Source organism: Miscanthus floridulus, chromosome 19, assembly GCF_019320115.1.
Source record: "Miscanthus floridulus cultivar M001 chromosome 19, ASM1932011v1, whole genome shotgun sequence".
NCBI classification, from domain to species: Eukaryota; Viridiplantae; Streptophyta; class Magnoliopsida; order Poales; family Poaceae; genus Miscanthus; species Miscanthus floridulus.
Window position 1 is genome coordinate 73,764,058 of NC_089598.1, and position 16,481 is coordinate 73,780,538.

General features: G+C 50.2%; 1 protein-coding gene across 2 annotated transcripts; it reads right to left on the bottom strand.

The window, feature by feature from the left end:
- Positions 1–4,322: 4,322 nt before the first annotated feature.
- LOC136529608 (heavy metal-associated isoprenylated plant protein 29-like) lies at positions 4,323–5,588 on the bottom strand. Of its 2 annotated transcripts, XM_066522685.1 has the most exons (3): positions 5,368–5,588; positions 5,148–5,223; positions 4,329–5,043 (listed from the first exon to the last, which is right to left on the bottom strand). In XM_066522685.1, exons 1-3 carry the CDS (start codon positions 5,371–5,373, stop codon positions 4,562–4,564), a joined length of 564 nt encoding a protein of 187 aa, XP_066378782.1. In that variant the 5' UTR covers positions 5,374–5,588; the 3' UTR covers positions 4,329–4,561. The 2 variants fall into 2 exon arrangements, with proteins under 2 accessions (XP_066378783.1, XP_066378782.1); XM_066522686.1 differs by lacking the exon at positions 5,368–5,588 and having other exon boundaries at positions 4,323–5,043; positions 5,138–5,223.
- Positions 5,589–16,481: the final 10,893 nt, after the last annotated feature.

A 16,481-nucleotide genomic window follows, 5' to 3' on the forward strand; every position in this document is an offset into this window, starting at 1 on the left:
ATATACTCTGGAGGGGTAGGGTTACAAGTAAAGTAGCCTATTTAGCTATACAATGTCTTGCGGTGCATGCCGAGCAGCACCGTGCACGCCTTGATCTTGTGGGCTGGGCCACCTCAGATGGTGCGGCCCATGTCTTGGGGGGCCATACCCCCACAGCTGTCCCCGAGCCTGATAGTAGGTGACGTAGTCATATGGGTGCCAGGGTCATAAAGTAGAAGACCAGCCGAGTAGGCAGCCAGTCCCCGGGCATAGCCTCGAGATGAGAACAAGCACATTCACCGCAAGGTGAAGTGTGCCCACTTAGTCCCCGAGCCTGCTGGAAGATGAATAAAGAAACTAGTAGCAGGGTCAAAAGAAGTCTGAAAGCTTGCCGACGTCGTCTGACATGCGTGTATCAAGACCCCAGACGTGTGCCCAAAATCAGCACCCTAATCCGAACAGCATGGAGCGGCTTGATAGCACACCGACGAGACGTAGCAAGATCCGAGCACCGAGGAGTCCCCGGCGTCGCTGGCGATGACCGAGCACTAAGGAGCGAGGAATCCCCGGCGTCGCTGGCGATGACCGAGCACTGGGAGCGAGGAGCGGCGTCGCTGGCGATGACCGAGCACTGAGGAGCGAGGAGTCCCGGCGTCGCTGGTAATGACCGAGCACGAGGAGCGAGGAGTCCCTGGCGTCACTGGCGATGTCCGAGCACCGAGGAGCGAGGTCCCCGGCGTCGCTGGCGATGACCGAGCACCGAGGAGCCCCGGCGTCTGGCGATGACCGAGCACCGAGGAGGAGTGAGGAGCCAACGTCGTGGGCGATGTCCGAGCATCGAGGAGCGAGGAGGAGTCCCCGGCAACGCTTGCGATGACCGAGCACCGAGGAGCGCGAGAGTCCCCGGCATCGCTGGCGATGACGAGCAGACGAGGAGAGGAGTCCCGGCGTCTCTGGACGATGTCGAGTCACCGAGCAGAGGAGCGAGGAGTCCCAGCGTCGCTGGCGATGACCGAGCACCGAGGAGCGAGAGAGACCCCGGCGTCGATGGCGATGAGGAACCGAGGAGAGAGGAGCCCTGGCGTCGTGGGCGATGTCCGAGCCCGAGGAGCGAGGAGTCCCCGGCGTCGCTAGCGGACCGAGCACCAAGGAGTCCCCGGTGTCGCTAGCGATGACCGAGCACCGAGGATCGAGGAGTCCCAGTGTCGCTGGCGATGTCCAAGCACGAGGAGCGAGGAGTCTCCGACGTCGCTGGCGATGGCGAGCACCGAGGAGCGAGGAGTCCCGGGGTCGCTGGTGATGTCCGAGCACCGAGGAGTCCCGACGCGTGGCGATGACCGAGCACGAGGAGCGAGGAAGTCCCCGGCATCGCTGGTGATGACCGAGCACTGAGGAGCAAGGAGTCTCGACGTCGCTGGCGATGACCGAGCACCGAGGAGCGAGGGTCCCCGGTGTCACTGGCGATGACCGAGCACCGAGGAGCGAGGAGTCCCCGGCACGTTGGCGATGACCGAGCACTGAGGAGTCCCCGGCGTCGCTGGCGATGACGAGCACCGAGGAGCGAGGAGTCCCTGGTGTCGCTGGCGATGACCGAGCACGAGGAGCGAGAAGTCCCCGACATCGCTGGTGATGTCCGAGCACCGAGGAACGAGGAGTCCCTAGCGTAGGCGGCGATGTCCGAGCACCGAGGAGCGAGGAGGTCTCCAGCGTTGTGGCGATGACCGAGCAGAGGAGCGATGAGTCCCCGGATAGGCGGCGAGGTCCGAGCACCGACATAGCTGACGACGTCCGTGCGGTGTGTGAAGTGTGCCCACTTAGTCCTCGAGCACAAAGAATCCGAGCGCTGAGGAGTAACCAGCGTAGCTGGTGATGAAGCACTGAGCGGTGAATAGTGGTCAACGATCGGCGGCGAAGTGAACATTGAGTAAAATGACCGGCGAACAGTCCGATCAACTGGTCAGCGACGGAGTCCATGAACCAAGCGGTTCGACCAGTTGATCGTGAGAAGAAGTCTGAGTCTAGGTGGCCCGATCACCTGGACGATGAATCCTACAATACAAAACATATAGAAGGGTCGTAGTACATGATGTAAAAATAGATGAACTCTGGAGAAAAATTAGCAAGGTGATGAAATGGCGTATGCAGCCCGGCGATCAGTTCGAGCAAAAATATTTATGTTTAATATAAACCGCCCAAACAGTTAGTGTGTAGAGGAGTCTTAGCCCTAGCTAGCCATAGCCATAACGTCGAGCGCGGAGCCCGTGCATGTTGTAGGAGGAACAGGCGTGACCAAGGAGCCGCTGTCGACCACCATAACGCAGAGGCGGAGCCCGTAGCATGTGTAGGGAGAAGCCGGAGACGGGCCGTCTCTGGAGGCGTCCGAGCATCAACAGGACTGTTCAGAGGTTCGGAAAATCATTTGGAGAGCAAACATGGAAGAAAACAGTTCGGAGAGAAACATCAGGCAATATACGGAATCGGAGAATATTTAGGAAAATATTAAAGCGTGACTTAGCTTTAGACGGGAGCATCTAGTTGGCGACGTATGGAGTCATATGGTCGGCGTTGACGGCGAACACCTGGCGGGTGGTGAGTGTTGGTGAAGGCGACCTCGGAGGTGGTTCCGAGATCAGATCTGCTATCGCAGGGGCTGATGTAGCCAGCGATGAATCGTCGTGTGGATCGGCATGGATCTCCACGAGATGATGACGAGAACGCGCTGTTGATTTGGGTCCATCTGGCTCGTCATGGGATCAAGCGATACCCCTACTGGTGCGCCACTGTCGACAGAATATGCTCGGTAGGCCACAGAGGGGCATCCGTGATGGTAGATTTGTCGGTGGGGATGCGCGTAATCAGGAACCGGATGGTGACACAAGCGCAGAGACAGCGATTTTAGACAGGTTCGGGCCATCTGATCGACGTAATACCCTACATCCTATGTCTTTGGTGTATTGTATTGAATACATGATGTCGAGTAGAGGACCCTGCCTCTCCTATATTACTCTGGAGGGGTTTAGGGTTACGCTCATTGGACAATTCCTATACAATAGTGTTTTGCCATCTTGTCTTAATTTCTCTAGTTTTCTCAGTTGTCTTTCGCTAAGACATCCGGTCTCTACATTACGTAGCAGCTGAGAAATGCCATCGTTATCCTCGGTGTCGTCAGCTAGTGTGTTCCTAAACACATTATTAACTGTGGCCATAGGTTCCGTGTTGACATCGAATTCCTCGTCAGCATCGTGGATGGCTACGTCAGGTATGTCCACATCATCATCGTTTTCCTATAGAACATTCACACCAACCTCGCCATGCATAGTCCATATCATATAGTTTGGCATGAACCCCCTGGTAATCAAGTGCGATCGTATAGACTCAATTTGACGAAAGTTCCTATGATTCTTGCAATCTTTGCATGGGCAGAAGACAGTGTTCCCATTCCCAGCATGGGCTTTGACATCGGTGCTAAATTGGCTGACGCCATGCATGTACTGCTTGTCCGTTCGGGACAGATGCATCCACTCTCGATCCATCTCTACACAAAAAAATACTAAGACAGTAATTAGAAAGAATTAATAAGAAATCGAGCTTCATGAACAACAATTATAGCTCAAAAGTACCATTTTTGGAAAACATTATTGTACACTAATTATTAGAAAATTAAAATTGGTAGCCCTAGCCCTGTAAATTGAAAATCATAGTAAAAAATAATTATTTCACAATATTGAAGAACAACTATTATACTCTACTTCTAAGAACTAATTATAGCATCACATACTAATAATGATGATCTTGACCACCATGGAATAATTAGCTAGGAATTTAAATATGTTCATAGACACCAACCTTTTGGATGATGGATTCACCACAATTTGAGCCTGGCACAAATGTCCAATTGAAAAAGTGCTCTCTAGAATAGAGAAAGAACTAGAATGAGAATCAAGCAATGTAGCCATCAAAACGAAGCTAATTAAGCAACAAAATCAAAGGAGTCGATGTTTGTTACTAACCTTAAAGCAAAAATATCAAGCCATTCTTCAAAATTCAAGCACTAGCTTCATGGTGAAGAGCAGCCACAACAATGGAGGGAAGGGTCCAAACGCGCGCCTCTGTTCTCGGGATAGAAGAGAGGAGGAAGGAGAGGACGGCTGTAGCCTTTTTATGTTGTAGGCTTATTACCGTCGGTTCTTAGCTAGAACCGACAGTGATAGAGTTCAATCACTGTTGGCTCTTGGCTTAAACTAACAGTGATGAGTGCCCGCTAAAACACTATCGGTTCAAGCCACAAACCGACAGTGATGTGGTCTTTCACTGTCGGTTTTAGCCCAGCCTATTTTCAAGCTCATAACCGACAATGAAGACACGTCACTGCCGGTTCTCACAAATCCGGCAGTGATGAGGCCGACAGTGATATGTAAATTTGGCGTAGTGAATTTACAGTACTGTATTGTACAAACAAGACTGTATTGTATATATACAAATATACAAGATACAGGAAACACACACCGAGACACAACAAGAGAAGCCGATGATCAATCAGACACCGGAACGATCCACCACCGATCTCGCTCATGGAGGATCACTACATGATCGAGCAAGCACTCGGGTTCTCGTCACTGAAGTAGTTCCGCACGGCGGCTGGCACTACTTCGCCGGGCTGCTCCTGGTAGTTCCCGTAAAGCTCGGAGTCATAGTACCCGTGGACACGGTAGTTGTAGGAGCTGGCCTTGGCCTGGGGGTACTGCTGCGCCACCGGCTTCCTGCTGGCCACCGCCGGGACGCCGCTGCCGCTGTTCTTGCCGGCGCGCGGGACGCTGCTGTAGTACTGGTGCTGCTGCGCCTGCGCGGGCTTGGCCTGGTACTGCTGGTGCTGGTACTGGTACTGGTACTGGTAGTAGGCTGCCGGCTGCGCGCGGGCTTGGGGGTACGCCGGGTTGTAGGCGGACGGCCACAGCACGGCGAGCCTGCCCGTGCGCCGCGCCGCGCGGAGCGCCTTCTTCTGGCTCACCGATCCCGTGACCGTCACCTTGCCGTGCATCCTGTCTATGCTTACGTGGTGCACTCCTGGAGGAAGAGGAGAATCGAGCAGTCAAGCATACAATCCTGGTGGATTTGCATTGCGTGGGTGATCATGAAACACGTTCGTGCTACTACATACATATACGCACCTTCGAGCTTTTCCAGGGCCCTCCTCACCTTGCCCTCGCAGCCGTCGCAGTCCATGTTCACATGCATCTCTACGATCTGCGAAGACACGACACGACGATATGGTTTAGTTTCAGAGACGAGGGATATGAGAGTAGTGAACACAGACATCATTCATCAAAAGTTTTGAGTCAAATAATCGGCAAGTGATTTATATTAGAGCCAACAGAAACCCAAGCTTACCGTCATGATTCCTCCTTGGACAGACGATAAAGAAGATTCACTCTGGGGAGTTCACTAGGACAGTGTGTAGTGCAGTGGTGTATATATGCACAACAATCACTACTGGAGATGCAGCAGGAGAGAAAGACATTGTATTAGAGGAAGATATCAAGTCATGGAGTCGAGTCAAGTATATCGCCGGCTTCTTTTTCTAATGGAAATTGACGGAGTCCCCACCTGATATATTGCCGGCTAATTTCAGTGTTGCTGTAGCCCACTGCGCCCGCGGGCCCGGAAAAGCGATGCCCCAACTAATAATCAATCTATAAGTTAGTAGCCGAGCTCAGCGCGCGCTCATTTGCCTTGACGTCGCTGCCTGTGCTTATCCCAGTATTTCTTCCCTACGAATGCCATGGAAGTTGCGTGCCATTACTTAAGATGCTTCGGTCATGAACAACGACCTGCCAAGTAAACTATGTTGAAACAACGCAGCAGGGATTGCGTTGTGTAGGGTAGATATATATGCAAATTGAGCAAGTAGGCAGACAGAACTATCAGGACGTCGCTGTTTTTGTGAAGGGCAACCAACGAGAGCTTCATTTTATTTAATCTAAGTTAATTTAATTATGTAATTTAAGTAAGTTTAATTAGGATTGTTATCAGGTCAAGTCTTTCGATCCAGATCGTCATATCTAAAACACAATATATAGATTATATTGAATGTTATTAGATTCACCATCCAATATCAATGTAAGCCTTTTAAAACTAGGTGTAATGCAACTTAATTGGTTTGGGTTTCTTTGTCGAAGCTGTCCACTTGGGTTCAATGTCCAAATTTGGAATGAGTACTTGTATTTTTCTTGATCTATTTTTTTTAAAAGGACATATAAATTGATGATATTTTTTCAAGATATTAACTCACTCTTCTTGTTCTATCCTTTTGGTGGCTTTTGGCTTTTCTAGTAGCAAAAGCACTTTTATTTGGAAACCCAACCAAACACACCCTTGTATGAGTAGTTGATTTTTTTTTTTGTTTATCTTAGAAAAGGGTAGGGATGGGTGATGTTTCGGGAAACAAAAATTTCAACTCACTCTTTCTTTTTGAAAACAAGCAAGATATTTGGATCTCCTAGACTGTCGTGTGGACTTATATTCATTAGTAGAGAAACGATTTTTGATCCACTTTGAAATTTAGCTTTAGTCCTGATATTTTTCGCGCCCGGGACTAGAGAAACATTTAGTCCCAGTTGGTAGCTACACCCGGGACTAAAGGACCCTGCCCAACGGTTACCGAGGTGTGTCAGAGGCACGTCAGTGTGAGAATCTTTAGTCCCGGTTTGAGACATGAACCCAGACTAAAAGTGCGACTTTTAGTCCTGGTTTGAGACACGAATCTGGACTAAAAGGACTAAAGGTACCTTTAGTCCCGGTTTATGTCTCAAACCCGGACTAAAGTTGTCTCCAAACTGAATTTAAAAGGAAATCGTATCTTATCTAAGTTAGATGTGTGGTGGTAGGTGAGATGGTAATACGTGTAAGAGCTAAAGTGGGAGGTCATAGGTTTGAATCTCCACAGCTGTAACTTTTTTTACCCAATAAACACCTCTACTCCCGGTTGGAGGAACCGGGACTAAAAATCAAGACCTTTAGTCCCGGTTCCAAAACCGGGATTAAAGGGGTTGAGAACCGGGACTACAACCTCTTTCTCTACTAGTGATTGTGGCTGTGAGAAAGTAGTCAATGATGCTGTTAAATAGGCATGGTCTTCTAGGGACACAATCCACAAAAAACCCATTTGAATCTTCTTTGGAAACGGCCCATTATAAATTTAGTTGGATAAGTGTAAGGATCATGTGTCTATGTATGTGATTTTAGTGTGGTGTTGGTGATTTAGATGATGACTAACCTTAATACTAATGGGCTATACTGCCACTTTAGGCCTAATAGGCCATGACATATGCCTCTAACAATGACAACCCAATCACTGAGACTAATATATATGTTAAGATGTGTTAGACATGTTCTAGTAGGTTCTAGGGTTCAAGGAAACAAACGACATAAAGATTAGTCAAGAAACTATGAAAAATTTAGGAAAATAATATATAAATGTGGTTGGATAGTCCATGTCTCAAAAGAATGAGAGCGTCAGACAATCAAGGCCAGCGTCCGGCCAACAAAATGGCTTAGCACAGTTCACTTGGCTTGGCCAGACATATCGCATATCAGCAAACAAAGGGAGCATTAGAAAAATGCAGACTGGCTAGACAATCCACAAAGAAGGAGGAAATTGGTAAATACTGTAGTTCTCAACAGAACAAATGGTCCCACCAATCAGAGGGGAAGTATGCTAGAATTTCTACGGTGTTATCTAGCCATCACTTATGCAGGGGCACTGTGCAAATGCACATGCTAGACAGTCATGTAAGTATTTATCGACAGAATATGCTCGGCAGTCCACCGAGGGGCATCCCGCGATGGTAGATTTGTCGGTGGGGATGTGCGTAATCAGCAACCAGATGGTGCCACAAGGCGCAGAGACAGCGATTTAGACAGGTTCGGGCTGTCTAATCAACGTAATACCCTACGTCCTGTGTCTTTGGTGTATTGTATTAAATACATGATGTCGAGTAGAGGACCCCTGCCTCTCCTTATATACTCTGGAGGGGTAGGGTTACAAGTAAAGTAGCATATTTGGCTATACAATGTCTTGTGGTGCACGCCGAGCAGCACCGTGCACGCCTTGATCTTGTGGGCTGGGCCACCTCAGATGGTGCGGCCTATGTCTTGGGGGGCCATACCCCCACAGCTGTCCCCGAGCCTGATAGTAGGTGACGTAGTCATATGGTGCCAGGGTCATAAAGTAGAAGACCAGCCGAGCAGGCAGCCAGTCCCCGGGCATAGCCTCGAGATGAGAACAAGCACATTCACCGCAAGGTGAAGTGTGCCCACTTAGTCCCCGAGCCTGCTGGAAGATGAAAATGAAACTAGTAGCAGGGTCAAAGAAGTTTGAAAGCTTGCCGACGTCGTCTGACATGCGCGTATCAAGACCCCAGACGTGCTGCCCAAAATCAGCACCCTGATCCGAACAGCATGGAGCGGCTTGATAGCACACCGACGAGACGTAGCAAGATCCGAGCACCGAGGAGTCCCCGGCGTCGCTGGCGATGACCGAGCACTAAGGAGCAAGGAATCCCCGGCGTCGCTGGCGATGACCGAGCACTGAGGAGCGAGGAGTCCCCGGCGTCGCTGGCGATGACCGAGCACCGAGGAGCGAGGAGTCCCCGGCGTCACTGGCGATGACCGAGCACCGAGGAGCGAGGAGTCCCTGGCGTCACTGGCGATGTCTGAGCACCGAGGAGCGAGGAGTCCCCGGCGTCGCTGGCGATGACCGAGCACCGAGGAGACCCCGGCGTCGCTGGCGATGACCGAGCACCGAGGAGCGAGGAGCCCCCGGCGTCGTGGGCGATGTCCGAGCATCGAGGAGCGAGGAGTCCCAGGCAACGCTGGCGATGACCGAGCACCGAGGAGCAAGGAGTCCCCGGCGTCGCTGGTGATGACCGAGCACCGAGGAGCGAGGAGTCCCCGGCGTCACTGGCGATGTTCGAGCACCGAGGAGCGAGGAGTCCCCGGCGTCGCTGGCGATGACCGAGCACCGAGGAGCGAGGAGACCCCGGCGTCGCTGGCGATGACCGAGCACCGAGGAGCGAGGAGCCCCCGGCGTCGTGGGCGATGTCCGAGCACCGAGGAGCGAGGAGTCCCCGGCGTCGCTAGCGATGACCGAGCACCGAGGAGTCCCCGGTGTCGCTAGCGATGACCGAGCACCGAGGAGCGAGGAGTCCCCAGCGTCGCTGGCGATGTCCAAGCACCGAGGAGCGAGGAGTCTCTGACGTCGCTGGCGATGGCCGAGCACCGAGGAGCGAGGAGTCCCCGGTGTCGCTGGTGATGTCTGAGCACCGAGGAGCGAGGAGTCCCCGGCGTTGCTGGCGATGACCGAGCACCGAGGAGCGAGGAGTCCCCAGCGTCGCTGGCGATGACCGAGCACTGAGGAGCAAGGAGTCCTCGGTGTCGCTGGCGATGACCGAGCATCAAGGAGCGACGAGTCCCCAGTGTCACTGGCGATGACTGAGCACCGAGGAGCGAGGAGTCCCCGGCGTCGTTGGCGATGACCGAGCACTGAGGAGTCCCCGGCGTCGCTGGCGATGACCGAGCACCGAGGAGCGAGGAGTCCCCGGTGTCGCTGGCGATGACCGAGCACCGAGGAACAAGGAGTCCCCGACATCACTGGTGATGTCCGAGCACTGAGGAACGAGGAGTCCCTAGCGTAGGCGGCGATGTCCGAGCACTGAGGAGCGAGGAGTCTCCAGCATCGCTGGCGATGACCGAGCACCGAGGAGCGATGAGTCCCCGGCATAGGCGGCGATGTCCGAGCACCGACATAGCTGACGATGTCCGTGCGGTGAAGTGTGCCCACTTAGTCCTCGAGCACAAAGAATCCGAGCGCTGAGGAGTAACCAGCGTAGCTGGTGATGAAGCACGAGCGGCGAATAGTCTGGTCAACTGATCGGCGGCGAAGTGAACATTGAGTAGAGAACAGACCTTTGATCCAAGGGCCAAATCAGGCTCTAGTCCCGGCATTTTTTGCGCCCGGGACTAGAGAGACCTTTAGTCCCGGTTGGTGGATCCAACCGGGACTAAAGGTCCCTGCCCAACGGCTCCTGCGCCAGGTCGTTGTGGCAGGGGACCTTTTGTCCCGGTTGGATACACCAACCGGGACTAAAGGTCGACCTTTACTCCCGGTTGGTGGATCCAACCGGGAGTAAATCTCTTGTCCCGGCTGGTGGCATGGCCCATGGCTGAAAACATACCTTTAGTCCCGGTCGGGTCCACCAACTGGGACTAAAGGTCCACCCTATATATACCGGCCGGCTTCTTCCTCCCCGAGCCTGCCCGAGAGCTCAGTGTTCTCGCTCATCCATCCATTCTTCTTCGATTCTCCATCGATTTCTTCGATTCCTCCATCGATTCTTCGGTTCTAAAGGTTACCAACTTCAAACTCTCATGTTTCATCATTGTCTTATCTCATTTTGTTCACTATATATAATTATATATATATGGTTCTTTATTGTGGTTTTTTTCATTTGTAAGCAATTTGAGCTCAAAATCACTTAAAGTTTGCATATTTACATTAAGGAAGGTTAAAGTAGCTATTAAAAACTAGTATGCACTGTTCATTTGTAGCATGCATAGCACACTTCATTGTTTAGAGATATAGAGAATTTTAGAGTTTTTTTAATTTTATTTGATTATAAAATGAGAAATTTATAGTGTATTAAAAAATGAGTATAGAGAGTAGATGGCAACTGCTTCTGGGTCCTCGGCCTCTCATGGGTTCCCAAAGCGACTTAGGCCAGGCCTCCCACTCATTGCATGCGGCAAGTGTTGTGATGAGACGAAGATTGTGATGGAGTACCGAGTGAAGAAGGAGGGTCCGAACAAGGGTCGCATTTTCTACAAGTGTCCGGATCGCAATGTGAGTTATTTTATCGTATTTAATGACTATGGTTAGTTTATACCTATTTTCATGATGGTTGTGATTAAAGTTCTAATTTATGTTTGAATTTTAGTGGGATGGCACTGGATGTTCAGGCTTCTACTGGGAGGAAGAATATGTTGAACTCGTGCAAAAATATCTTGCACAACAGGCAGATATGGTGGCTAATGATGCAGTGATCCAGCCAAAGAAGCCCAAAGATGTTGAACAAACGGGAGATCTGTTTGTTTTAGTTGAGATTGGTCGCGAAATCCTTGTTCTGCTGAAGTGCATTTTAGCTTTAGTGTTTATAGTGGTAGTTGGGATTGTCTACATTGTAGCGAGGCTTTCTTAAATTTATAGCTTTTGTGGTGGTATGCATGTTGTATAGTTAACTAATTATGTTCTAGGTTTTAATATGGTATTTATGTCATGTAATGCAGATAAGTCGGCATTGGATGTACAATGCTGATCGTCGCTCACAAGAGTTCATGGACGGCGTGCATTCTTTGTTATGTGCGGCCGAGGCAAACAAACGCGATGGTTTCATGTGCTGCCCATGTGCCGTATGTAAGAATACGATGGAATATGCTAACTCAAAGACTCTTCATTCACACTTGTTCAAGTCGGGTTTCATGGCAAACTATATTTGTTGGACGAAGCACGGAGAAACCAGAGTTTTAATGGAAGAAGGTGAAGAAGAACAATGGGGCGATGATGACATTTTTGCTGAATATGGTGCCTTCAATGATACTGCAATGGGGGAAGCTGAAGAAGAGGTGGGGGCAAAGGAGAAACCCGCTGAAGAAGAGGCAAGGGTAGAGGAGGAGCCCGCTGACGATCTTGGTCAGGCCATTCGTGACGCACAAAGAGAATGCGAAAGTGAAAAGGAGAAGATCAAGTTCGACCGCATGCTAGAGGATCACAAGAAATTGCTATACCCAACTTGTGATGCGGGGCAGAAAAAGTTAGGTACCACATTGGAATTGCTGCAATGGAAGGCAAAGAATGGTGTATCTGACAAGGGATTCGCGGAGTTGCTAAAAATCCAAAAGAAGATGCTTCCGAAGGATAACGAATTGCCCAGCACTACGTACGAAGCAAAACAGATAGTCTGCCCTTTAGGATTAGAAATCCAGAAGATACATGCATGCCCTAATGACTGCATCCTCTACCATGGCACGGAGTACGAGAAGTTGGATGCATGCCCTATATGTCACGCGTCGCGGTATAAGATCAGGCGAGATGACCCTGGTGATGTTGAGGGCGAACGTCCCAAGAAGAAAATCCCTGACAAGGTTATGTGGTATGCTCCTATAATACCACGCTTGAAATGTCTTTTTAGAAACAGAGACCATGCAAAGTTGTTGCGATGGCACAAAGAAGACCGTAAGGTAGATAATATGTTGAGACACCCTGCTGATGGGTCCCAGTGGAGAGCAATCGATAGAGAATTCCCCGAGTTTGCAAGTGACGCAAGAAACTTAAGGTTTGCTTTAAGTACGGATGGTATGAATCCTTTCGGGGAGCAGAGCAGTAGTCACAGCACTTGGCCTATTACTCTATGTATCTACAACCTTCCTCCCTGGTTATGCATGAAGCGTAAGTTTATTATGATGCCGGTGCTCATCCAAGGCCCAAAGAAACCTGGCAATGACATCAATGTGTACCTGAGGCCACTAGTTGAAGAACTTCTACTTTTGTGGAACAAGCTAGGTGTACGCGTGTGGGATGAGCACAAGCAGGAGCACTTTGACCTGCGAGCATTGTTGTTCGTAACAATCAATGATTGGCCAGCTCTAAGTAATCTTTCAGGACAATCAAACAAGGGATATAATGCATGCACGCACTGTTTCGGTGACATGAAAGGTATATTCTTGAAAAAGTGTCGCAAGGTCGTGTACCTTGGGCATCGATGATTTCTTCCTGCAAATCACCCCGTAAGAAAGAAAGGCAAGCATTTTAAAGGTAAGGCAGACCACCAGACCAAGCCTCGCAACCGAACTGGTGAGGACGTCCTCGATATGGTCAATGATGTGAAAGTAATATTTGGAAAGGGACCTGGCAGCCAACCTATTTCGAAGGACGCCAACGGTCACGCACCCATGTGGAAGAAGAAGTCCATATTTTGGGAGCTACCCTATTGGCAAGTCCTAGAGGTCCGCAGCGCGATCGACGTGATGCACCTGATGAAGAATCTTTGTGTGAACCTGCTAGGCTTCATGGGCATGTATGGGAAGCTTAAGGACACAATTGAAGCACGACAGGACCTACGGTGTTTGAAAGAACGAGACAACCTGCATCTAGAGAAGACAGATGATGGACGCCAGTACTTAAGTCCTGCCAGCTACACTCTTAGCAAAGAAGAGAAGGACAACTTGTTTGAATGCCTAGATAGCATTAAGGTACCGTCTGGATTCTCCTCGAATATAAAGGGTATAATAAATGTGCCAGAGAAGAAATTTGGACACTTAAAGTCCCATGACTGCCACGTGCTCATGACTCAATTGCTTTCAGTTGCATTAAGAGGAATTCTACCACCAAATGTACGTCTAGCCACCGTGAAGCTATGTGCATTCCTCAATGCAATTTCTCAGAAGGCAATCGATCCAACGGATCTAGCGAAACTACAGAATGATGTGGTTCAATGTCTTGTCAGCTTTGAGTTGGTGTTCCCTCCTTCCTTCTTTGATATCATGACACACCTCCTAGTTCATCTGGTCAAGGAAATTACTATTCTCGGTCCTGTGTTCCTATACAACATGTTCCCCTTTGAGAGGTTTATGGGAGTCCTGAAAAAATATGTTCATAACCGTGCTCGGCCAGAAGGAAGCATCGTCAAGGGCTACGGAACAGAGGAGGTCATTGAGTTCTGTGTTGACTTCATTCCTGATATTAACCCGATTGGTGTTCCTGAATCGCGACACGAGGGGAGACTAAGTGGAAAGGGGACACTAGGGAAGAAAACATATATTGGTAAGGGTGATGATTATTTCAATAAAGCACACTACACAGTTCTACAGAACTCCACCTTGGTAGATCCGTATATCGAGACACACAAGAACCTCCTCCGATCTGAGTTCTCAGGGAAGTCTGAAGCATGGATTACACGTCAGCACATGGAAACTTTCAGCGACTGGTTGTGAAAAGAATGTCAGGGTGATGAGAGTATTGATGAGGAGTTGTATTTGTTGGCTAGACAGCCATCGTGGCATATCCTCACATACAAAGGGTACGAGATAAATGGGAATACATTTTACACAGTAGCACAAGATAAAAGGAGCACCAACCAGAAAGTGGTGTCCGCATAGATGCCACCGACCCTAGTGGGAACAAGCAAACATATTATGGCCGCATAGAGGAGATATGGGAACTGGACTATGCATCTCATTTTAAGGTACCTTTGTTCAAGTGCCAGTGGGTAAAGACGACTAGAGGCGGCGTAATAGTCGACAACCAGTATGGAATGACAACAGTGGACCTCAACAATATTGGGTACAAAGGCGAACCATTTGTCCTTGCGAAGGATGTGACTCAGGTGTTCTATGTCAAGGATATGTCTACAAAACTGAAGAGAGGGAAAAACGACAACCACCCAATCAATGATGAGCCAAAGCGCCACATAGTTCTTTCAGGAAAAAGAAACATCGTCGGAATCGAAGACAAGTCAGACATGTCAGAAGATTATGAAAAGGATGACCAAATTTCACCCTTCACAGTGAACAAAGACCCTAGCATCCAGCTAAATGATGAGGACACTCCATGGTTACGGCGCGATCATAACCAAGGGACATACGTCAAGAAGAAGTTCACTACTGTGCCCGCTTGATATATATATATTGATGTTCAATAGTGTGTATTTGAGATATTATGTAATAATTGTGAATTTATGTTTGAATGTGGGGTTATGTCACGTTGAAACGATGTGAAAACAAATTTATGTTTGATGTTGGGATTATATCGCGTTGAAATGATGTGAAAACAAATTTATGTTTGATGGTGGGATAATGTCACGTTCAAATGATGTGAAAACAAATTTCCAGTCGAAACACAAGAGTTTTTCTGAATTTAATTAAACATTATATTTTTGCATTATCGAAATAGTAATTTAAACACAATATTATGTTTTAAAACTTGTTAAAAAAAATTAAAACTTTAGGTCACAGAATTTTGCTGTGTACAATAAAGCAAAATAGAATCTATATTTTTTTTAAAACATTTTTATGCCTTGTATTTAATTTTCTGTGCATTTAACAAACATTTTATCAATTGTATTTAATAAAGCAAAATAAAATTCTAATGAATTGGCGGGCAGTGAAACTGCATGTTTGTTGCCCGCCAAAATACCTTTAGTCCCGGGCCCTGTTAACGCCCGGGACTAAAGGACCTTTAGTCCCGGCTGGTGGTTGAGCCCGGGACTAAAGGTTCTCCACCTTTAGTCCCGGGCCCTGTGAACGCCCGGGACTGAAGGACCTTTAGTCCCGGCTGGTGGTTGAGCCCGGGACTAAAGGTTCTCCACCTATATAAGCGCCCGCCCGGCCCCTCTTCTTCCTCCTCCCCACTGCCCTAAGTCTACCGCCGCCGACGCTGACGCCGCACCTCGCCCGCACGCCACCTCGCCGATGCGGCCCACCTCGACGACACCGGCGCCCCTCCTCGACCTCGCGCCGGCCCCCGACACCCTCCGGCTCGGCCCACCGGCGCCCCGACGCCGGCCCCCGACCCCCACCGCTCGGCCATCGGTGCCCCGGCGCCCCTCCTCCACCTCGCGCCGGCCCCCGACCCCCACCGGCTCGGCCCACCGGTGCCCCGACGCCGGCCCCCGACCCCCACCGCTCGGCCATCGGTGCCCCGGCGCCCCTCCTCGACCTCGCGCCCACCGGCGCCCCTCCTCCACCTCGCGCCGGCCCCCGACCCCCACCAGTTCGGCCCACCGGCGCCCCAACCCTACGCCACACTGACACACCGCCCCGGATCGACGGCCCTACGCCGACCCTATGCCGCCGACCCTACGCCGCCCCCACTGCCACTACGCCGCCAACCCTACGCCGACCCTCGACGTCGGCCATCACCGCCCCGACGCCCACTGAAGCTCACCGCCGAGCACACGGTATATGACTTGTATTGTGTGTATGGTATATGACTTGTGTGTATGCAGTGTATGTTGTAACTGCGGAGCAACGCCGCCCCGTTGTTGTATATGCGGAGCAACGCCGCCCCGTTGTTGTATATGCGGAGCAACGCCGCCCTGTTGTTGTATATGCGGAGCAACGCCGCCCCGTTGTGTTGTATATGCGTAGCAACGTACGTCGCGATTCGTCCTAGCGACAACGACGATTCGCCCTAGCGAGAACGACGATTCGCCCTAGCGAGAACAACGATTCGCCCTAGCGAGAACGACAAATTCGCCCAGCGAGAACGACGATTCGCCCTTCTCGCTAGGGCGAATTGTCGTTCTCGCTAGGGCGAATTCGTCGTTCTCGCTAGGGCGATTTTTCCTTCTCGCTAGGGCGAATTGTCGTTCTAGCTACGGTGAATCGTCGTTCTCGCTAGGGCGAATTATCATTCTCGCTAGGGCGAATTGTACATATATGACTTGTTTACA